General features: G+C 46.3%; 1 protein-coding gene across 1 annotated transcript in view; it reads left to right on the top strand.

Annotated features, from left to right (window-relative positions):
* The first annotated feature begins 1,550 nt into the window (after window positions 1-1,550).
* rprd2b (regulation of nuclear pre-mRNA domain containing 2b) overlaps window positions 1,551-9,722 on the top strand; it is a 54,239-nt gene continuing 46,067 nt past the window's right edge. The window contains 2 exon segments of the mRNA XM_079503817.1: window positions 1,551-1,920; window positions 9,408-9,537. Coding sequence (XP_079359943.1) covers window positions 1,656-1,920; window positions 9,408-9,537 — 395 coding nt within the window. The 5' untranslated portion in view covers window positions 1,551-1,655.

The following is a 9,722-nucleotide window of genomic DNA, read 5'->3' as shown; positions in this document are numbered from 1 at the left end:
TTAGCATTGATTTTACAAAATAAAGAAATGCCATTAAATGGGGGTCCGTAGACTAATGCATGTCTACGGAGTGTCTAAATCACAGCAAGAGCCGTAAAAATCAGGTTTGCTTTGATGACAGCCGTAAATTAATTTGTTTTGTTCAGTTATGTCTCACACTAACCTGACTCCTCACACCTTCCTCTTGACAATAAAACCTAGATTCTCTGTGGGTTTCAGGTCCGGCCAGTTGGCTGGCCAGTTAAGCACAGTAATACATCAATTACTAGTAGTTTGGGCACTGTGGGCAGGTGCCAAATCCAGCTGGAAAGAAATATCAGCATCTCCATAAAGCTTGTCAACTTACGGAGGCACAAAGTGCTCTAAAATATCCTGGTAGATCATGGCTGTGTTACTGTTGACTCCAGTGTGAAGTTTTTACTGTCTGATGATTTTGGGTGCCATGTCATATGCATGCTGGTGTTGGACCACTGTGTCGTATCAAATCCAGAGTCACAGAAGTTGAGTAATCGTATTTAGTTAATTTCCCACCACATCACCTTCAACCAACCACCTTCCCCAAAATTGTCTCTATTGATGCCATATTTGTTCATTTATGAATAAATAAATGCGATGCAATGCAAATATTGTGAAAGTGGCCAAAAAGGTAGGCCTACCTCTTACACTAATGAGGGTTTTTTTTTTAAATCTCAAAATGACAAGTGTAAAGGTCCATTTGGTTCAACAATTTAGCTGATGACCCCCTGGAACCCCTCTCTGAGGGTCCCCAGTCCCTACCCCCAAACCCCACTTTTTGAGAACAACAGCACAGGCACAGAGCAGTTCCTCCTCCGAGGAAAGCCTGGTGACGCAAGGTTAATGGAGCAGATAAGAGCAATGGAACCAAACCATTTGTACACTCTCAGAGTTAAATTAACAGTGATTTTACAATATAAACTGGGGGTCCCAGAGATATAAATGCCATTAAATGGGGGACTGTAGCCTAATTCATGTCAAACTGAGGGGTCCTTGAAATTAAACGGGTTGAGAATCACTGCTACAGCCGTAGAAATCTTCTATGGGGGTCCCTGGCATATCTCTTCAAATAATTAGTGTCAATTTGGGGGTCCTTGGCATGAAAAAGTTTGGGAACCTGCTGTAAACCAAATCAGCCACGGGACGGGACTGTGGGACAGGGTCGTATAACTGTGGGGTGGTTGGGGGAGGGGGGGAGACTTCTCGGACAGACGCAGTGAGAGCAGTGTTGCCATGTCCGCTTATTGTAAGCGACTTTGTGCTTGTTCTTCTGTAAAGTTGCTTGTAAATATTTTTAGTTGCATGCGGGTTGGGTGGGTTGCGGCTTATTTGGGGGGCTAATGTTCAAAACTAGTGATTCTCAAACATTTTCATGTCAAGGACCCACAAAATAATGATGTAAAAGTAAAACATAAGCTCGCAACGCGTCGCGAGCTTGTAGATCTGCTATTTTCAAATAGCCTGGTCGCTTCTTTTGGGGCTTGTTTTCATAGACCCGTTTGCTTGTTTCTCACACAATCTGGCAACACTGCAGCCAGCCCAGCCGGAGCACAGAGCAGAGCGTTAGAGTCATATGGAACTGTGCAGAGCCGCACTAGTCAAGCCACTGAGCTAAAGGCTAAAAACTAAACACAAGAAAGATGGCGGCCGGTTCTGGAGCAGCAGCAGCAGCCGCCTCTATCGGCCCCGCCGCCACCACCGCGCCAGCAGCAGCGGGGGCCTCCTCCCTGTCCCGGGGCTCCGGTGGCACCGGAGCCACCGCGGCCCTGGAGGCGGCCCTGGACCGCCGGCTGCAGGGAGTGTCCAACACCATGGAGTCCATCCAGGGCCTGTCCACCTGGTGCATCGAGAACAAGAAGCACCACGGCCTCATCGTCCGACACTGGATGAAGTGGCTCAAGAAATGTGAGTCTGGCTCGGTCTGTCTGGCTCTCTCTCCCCCATGATGCTAACGTGCTAACGGTGGCTAGCGTGGCTGGGGAAAAACAGCCGATCTGCAAGCCCACTGCGCGTCGCACGAGTGACGCGCTGTGGGCTTGTAGATTGGCTTTTTAGTTTTTTATGTATGCGTACTGTCTATGCGTGGAGTCAGTGTACTAGCCTGGCGCTTTTAAGCTAACAGTCAGAGCTAACGCACATAACATAAACAAGACATTTAAATGCTTTAATAGATACATTATATTGTGATATAATAAACATGCACTATAATCTGGGACCTCTAAACACTTCTCAAAGACAAGACGAGAGCTGCATATTTATTTTTTTATTATACTATATAAAAGAAGCCCCAATACTTTCTCCCGCAATTATTTATATATTATTATTATTTATTACCAGGTCAGTCAACCAACAAATGAGTCAACCGTAATTAATAACGGTGTCAGTACAGTAAATAATTTGTAGCATGCAGTCGCAGAGGAGAGTTTAGACAATTAACTGCAATCACAAACAACACTATTGTAGTTTAGAGAGCATGATGCGATGGATGTTATGAAATTGACTATGGAGGAGGAGGAGGGGGGTGCGGCGAGGAAATATTTATCACTTTGACCTACTGTGTGGCAGATGATTACACTACAAGACCATTATTTACTCTATGACACACGCACTTTCTTTCTCTCTGCTGGAATGGTTCTTGGCAAGTTACATGCTGCTCGTCACTGTTTTTAGTGTTTTATTACAAGTTGTTTACATGTAGCCTTCCCATAGGACTAGACTAGTGTTAAGGTTACATGCTGGCACTTGACTAGACGGTTTGTATTGTAATAGAGCTGGGGTTACATAGTAACTAGCAGGATGGCAGTGTTCCTACATTACCAGCCACTTTGGGACATACAAATAGACATCTTTTGAAAGGTTCCATTGTATTTTATACAAATGAAATGTTCTAATACGGTTTGAAAGTGTCTGAGTGATAGAATCCACTGGTAGTGCCACCAGTGGACTTGTTTGTAACTGATCGTTTAGTCCTGTCAACCCTCATATCATCAAGGTCCATTATTTATTCACGATTTGAGCCACTGCCCACTATTTGATGAGATTTAGCCTCTTGGATCCAAAACTACATTTTGTTGTTGTGGTCTTTCTTGTGGATACGATTTTGTCCACAATTCCATGCTGTGTTGATGTGGTACCATAGGAGAGATAGCAGGCAAGCATTGATCAAAATTGCAATTCTTCTACATTCTCTAATTGTGTAGACTTCTTGTAAATTATGTAATGCAAATGTTTAACAATAATTGTATTTCTTGAGAGCGTAAAATTAAACCAAATAGTCCATTTGGTTTCATTTTATGCTCTCAAGAGACCTTGAAGGGTCCATTTGGTTACCCCTTCCAAGGAGTCAAGGACCACTGGTGGTCCCCGGACCACTGGTTGAGAACACTGGTTTAGTCAGCTTCAGCTTCAGAATACATCCTCAGAACAGCTGTTATGACACTGGATGGATGACTCTTTAGTCAGCTTCAGCTTCAGAATACATCCTCAGAACAGCTGTTATTACACTGGATGGATGACTCTTTAGTCAGCTTCAGCTTCAGAATACATCCTCAGAACAGCTGTTATTACACTGGATGGATGACTCTTTAGTCAGCTTCAGAATACATCCTCAGAACAGCTGTTATGACACTGGATGGATGACTCTTTAGTCAGCTTCAGAATACATCCTCAGAACAGATGTTATGACACTGGATGGATGACTCTTTAGTCAGCTTCAGCTTCAGAATACATCCTCAGAACAGATGTTATGACACTGGATGGATGACTCTTTAGTCAGCTTCAGAATACATCCTCAGAACAGCTGTTATGACACTGGATGGATGACTCTTTAGTCAGCTTCAGAATACATCCTCAGAACAGCTGTTATGACACTGGATGGATGACTCTTTAGTCAGCTTCAGCTTCAGAATACATCCTCAGAACAGCTGTTATGACACTGGATGGATGACTCTTTAGTCAGCTTCAGCTTCAGAATACATCCTCAGAACAGCTGTTATGACACTGGATGGATGACTCTTTTTGAAACAGCATTTACAGTATAGAAGACACAGCGTTTGTGCGTTGGCTCACTTGGCTGGCAGCAGCTGGCGCAGTCTGCTTTGATTTAAGAGGCCAGAGCAATGCAGAAAGAGTTAATGAATAATATCCAATGTGGATTTGCTCGGAGTCGGTGCTTGCCCAATAGTTTGCAGACTCTCTGTTTCTTTCAACTCTGTATAATGGCTGTATGTCTCCACCTTCTGCTCTCGCTGTGGAGGACGCACACACACACACGCACACGCACACGCACACGCACACACACGCACAGTCACACATACATACTGGTACACAAGAATAGTGGTGTGTGTGTGTGTGTGACAGTGCATTCTTCCAATTTGACCATTTTATGTAGATATATTGCAGGGAAATGTAGTGGCACATTGCAAACTCTTGCAGTAAATGCATGAATATGTATTATTTTGCAACCGATAAATGTGGCACACAATACAATGGAGATGGTTTATGGGTGAAATGGGTCAGTTAGAGGTTTCTGCTCTGGCCCGTAATTTGAATATTGATTGTGTACACAGAACAGACACTGTTGTGGTAGTTACATTTAAAGTTGTTTTTGTGGTATGGCTTTGCAGGAGGCGAGTTGCCTATTAGAGTGGTTTTACTTTTTAGCTCGGAACATGACTTAAAAGATAAATTGGACTTTTGCCTGGTACCCAAACTAGTAAGATATACAAGCTCACAAGGCGTCACTTCGCAAGCTTGTGGATCTACTATTTTCAGCTCATTTCAGCTAATCTCGCAAACTGCTACTAGGCCACAGCAGTACCTCACATATGTTTTATACTTTATAAAATGTAATATTTAACTTTATAATGGAAGTCAATGGGACTCTGATCAGGGCATCAGGCAGAAAGCTTGCCCACATTTTACATCATCATTTGTCATTTCTCTGTCTTCAAAACCTGTCATAAAAAGCTCTGCAGTGTAGAAGACTGGTTGTACTGGTCAGCTCCCAGTACAACAGTATCAGACTGTGGTTGTACTGGTCAGCTCCCAGGACAACAGTATCAGACTGTGGTTGTACTGGTCAGCTCCCAGCACAACAGTATCAGACTGTGGTTGTACTGGTCAGCTCCCAGTGCAACAGTATCAGACTGTGGTTGTACTGGTCAGCTCCCAGTGCAACAGTATCAGACTGTGGTTGTACTGGTCAGTGCAACAGTATCAGACTGGTTGTACTGGTCAGCTCCCAGCACAACAGTATCAGACTGTGGTTGTACTGGTCAGCTCCCAGCACAACAGTATCAGACTGTGGTTGTACTGGTCAGCTCCCAGCACAACAGTATCAGACTGTGGTTGTACTGGTCAGCTCCCAGTGCAACAGTATCAGACTGTGGTTGTACTGGTCAGCTCCCAGTGCAACAGTATCAGACTGTTGTTGTACTGGTCAGCTCCCAGTGCAACAGTATCAGACTGGTTGTACTGGTCAGCTCCCAGCACAACAGTATCAGACTGTGGTTGTACTGGTCAGCTCCCAGTGCAACAGTATCAGACTGTGGTTGTACTGGTCAGCTCCCAGTACAACAGTATCAGACTGTGGTTGTACTGATAGATAGCAGCCATGGTCCACAGTTGAGTTCAGATGTTGTCTCTTTGGAATTAACTTTCTAGTTATTTGAGTGAAGCTGGATTGGTTTTTGTACTGCTAGTGTGAATCTGTTCTGAGATCATTTGGCATTTGAAAGCTGCTGTGATTACTTATTATTTATTTGTTTTGTTTTTTTAATTTCAAGCAATTTTCATCTGCTGTATTTGCAATTTCACTTGTTTATATTACAACTTGTAGGAGTTTTCTCTCCTGGTTGGATGATATTTGGTGTATAATCCCTGAAAATATTTGTTTTTACTTAACCCCTTTAAAACCTGAGGCCATGGCATGTGTATATGAAATCACACCCGTGTGAAGTGAGCTCTCGTACATCATGATGTAAATTCTCCATTCATTGTCAATGGGAATTTAATCTTGTTATAGTGGCACCCAACTGTGAATGCAGAGCATCACCGTTCACCATATCAGTACATGGCAGCCATGACTCATCATGACAGTTCTATGAACAACAAGCTGTCTTTTAACCAAATGCTTCATAAAAACAATGTTGGTGTTTTAGAGAACTGCTGTGGAAAAATCTCTTGTATGCGTTTCATGTTTTGCATGAAAATGGTGTGTCCACTATGATGTGAGTTAAAGTAGCCTATAATTCCATAGAGTTAAATTAGATGGTCCTCCTGCCTGCAGATGAATATTGTTTCTGTTCGTCCCAAATAACATAATTAATCCCCAAATATCATCTAATTTCCAAATGTCATGATCTTGCCTGCCTATAGCAACATTATAGGATCAAAGTGGTGGAGCCTGCCACTGCCTAATGGATGGTAAACGCTGTGAGAGACAGGCCAGGCCACACAGGGGCAGAGAGACAGGCCACACAGGGGCAGAGAGACAGGCCACACAGGAACAGAGAGACAGGCCACACAGGGGCAGAGAGACAGGCCACACAGGGGCAGAGAGACAGGCCACACAGGGGCAGAGAGACAGGCCACACAGGGGCAGAGAGACAGGCCACACATGGGCAGAGAGACAGGCCACACAGGGGCAGAGAGACAGGCCACACAGGGGCAGAGAGACAGGCCACACAGGAACAGAGAGACAGGCCACACAGGAACAGAGAGACAGGCCACACAGGGGCAGAGAGACAGGCCACACAGGAACAGAGAGACAGGCCACACAGGGGCAGAGAGACAGGCCACACAGGAACAGAGAGACAGGCCACACAGGAACAGAGAGACAGGCCACACAGGGACAGAGAGACAGGCCACACGGGGGCAGAGAGACAGGCCACACGGGAACAGAGAGACAGGCCACACAGGAACAGAGAGACAGGCCACACAGGGGCAGAGAGACAGGCCACACGGGGGCAGAGAGACAGGCCAGGCCACACAGGGGCAGATTGAAGGCTGTGAGAGACAGGCCACACAGGGGCAGAGAGACAGGCCACACAGGGGCAGAGAGACAGGCCACACGGGGGCAGAGAGACAGGCCAGGCCACACAGGGGCAGATTGAAGGCTGTGAGAGACAGGCCACACAGGGGCAGAGAGACAGGCCACACAGGGGCAGAGAGACAGGCCACACGGGGGCAGAGAGACAGGCCACACGGGGGCAGAGAGACAGGCCACACAGGGGCAGAGAGACAGGCCACACAGGAACAGAGAGACGGGCCACACAGGAACAGAGAGACAGGCCACACAGGGGCAGAGAGCCAGGCCACACAGGGGCAGAGAGCCAGGCCACACAGGGGCAGAGAGCCAGGCCACACGGGGGCAGAGAGACAGGCCACACGGGGGCAGAGAGACAGGCCACACAGGAACAGAGAGACAGGCCACACAGGGGCAGAGAGACAGGCCACACAGGAACAGAGAGACAGGCCACACAGGAACAGAGAGACAGGCCACACAGGGGCAGAGAGACAGGCCACACAGGAACAGAGAGACAGGCCACACAGGAACAGAGAGACAGGCCACACAGGAACAGAGAGACAGGCCACACAGGAACAGAGAGACAGGCCACACAGGAACAGAGAGACAGGCCACACAGGAGCAGAGAGACAGGCCACACAGGAGCAGAGAGACAGGCCACACAGGGGCAGAGAGACAGGCCACACAGGGACAGAGAGACAGGCCACACAGGGACAGAGAGACAGGCCACACAGGAACAGAGAGACAGGCCACACGGGAACAGAGAGACAGGCCACACAGGGGCAGAGAGACAGGCCACACAGGAACAGAGAGACAGGCCACACAGGGGCAGATTGTTTGTCCCACGAATTACCGGTACATATTTTGGTGCATCCATTCCAAATGCCTAGTCTCACATGCTTATGCTTACACCCCATGCACAATCATTACAATGTAGGCATTTAGCAGAGGCTCTTAATCCAGAGCCATTTACAGTAAGCAAGAACAACACATGGTAATACCATCAAGTACATAAAACAGTCTGAAGAGGTGAGTTTTCAGACTACGGCGGGAGATTGGGAGTGAGTCTGCAGTTCTGATTGCAATAGGAAGTTCATTCCATAGTTCTGGAGCCAGAAGGGAGAAGAGTTTGGGACGTACTGTGGAGTGTTGTCCCAGTGTTTTTAGTGAATGTACTTCCAGCTTCCCTGCGCCGGCTGATCTGAGCGCACGGGATGGTTTGTAGGGTTCGTTTTGTACTCTGTACTCTGTGTTTTGTACTCCTGTGATCATTCATTAAGTACCGGAATAATCATCTTATGTGAGCGACTCTCCCACTGCCTGTGCACTGCAGGGCAGGCATGTGCCAACCGGTATTATAACGCAGCGAAAACATGGCTTTACTGAACAAACGGCAACCCATTGTTCTCTTATAGCCAGAACCGTGTGATTGCGAGCTGGCGTGTCGTCGCGTGATTGAGGCTACATGATCCAAGGTGTGCACATTCTGCACAAAACTAAATGGAATATATAGGCCGTGTGAATACAAGGAGGAAGGAGGTTATTTGCATGCAGATGTGAGGGGACTGAAATTACCAGACTATATTTTTAAGCATGTTTTAAAATGTCTGTCTCACATTGGATCAATTGAGCAAATCTTTACCCGGACAAGTGACTTTTGTGCCTGGAAACAAAAGTCACTTGCCTGAAAATAATAATTGTGTAGCAACAGTGAAAATGGCACATTATATTTTACATTCCACAGACCAGAAGACAATGGCCAGGTTCAGGTGTTTAGACAGATATCCGGTGTTGTTATAGACAGTTGCGTTCCCTTTCAAACGAGCACTTGCCTGGTTGGGAAACCTGAAAGCAAACTCGACCTGCCTGAATGTTTTATTTACCTGCCAGGGGCTGGTGGGCAGAAGTTCTGCACAATTAATCTAAAATGGATTGAGATCTATTCTAGATTCAGACATCTATGCGATCTCATTTCTAAATTTGAGAAAGAATCGAGCAGCACTAGTTGGCTGTCCAATTCATTTTAGTGACTCTTATGTTTTTGCTACAAGAGAGAGACTTTAAGAGGGGATGAAGTTAAGCACGTTGATGTTGTCAGTTTAAAGCCACAGTAGTTATGGCTCCAGGTGCCACCTTTTAGAATGTAGTAATGTTCAGCAACTACAGACTAAGGACAATACATATTTTCATGGGGGGGAAAAAAGAGAATCGTGATCTCAATTCTTGTGGAGGAAAATCAAGATTCACATTTTGAGCACGAATCGTGCAGCGCCTTCTTAGTGTCAACGCCTGCCGATTATTGTGAAAGTTTTGTTTTATTACGGCAAACTATAATATTAATACCGATTCTCGTCCCATCCCCCAGCTGACACCAACCACCGTCTGAACCTCTTCTACGTGGCCAATGACGTCATCCAGAACTGTAAGAGGAGGAACGCCGCTGTGTTCCGCCCCGCCTTCGCCGAGGTGCTGGCCAACGCCGCGCTCATGATCAGGTGAGTGTGGCGTGTCGTCATGACCATGATCATGATCATGGTCATGATCATGTCATCATGACTAGACGCATTCAGTCAGACGTTCTGCCAATGGGCTCTATGCACTATGCACACAGAATTACTCTTCCTACTTCAGTCAGACGTTCTGCCAATGGGCTCCAATGCACTATGCACACAGAATGACT

Source organism: Electrona antarctica, assembly GCF_951216825.1.
Source record: "Electrona antarctica genome assembly, chromosome: 6".
Taxonomy (NCBI): domain Eukaryota; kingdom Metazoa; phylum Chordata; class Actinopteri; order Myctophiformes; family Myctophidae; genus Electrona; species Electrona antarctica.
This window is presented reverse-complemented; position numbering and strand designations above follow the sequence as displayed.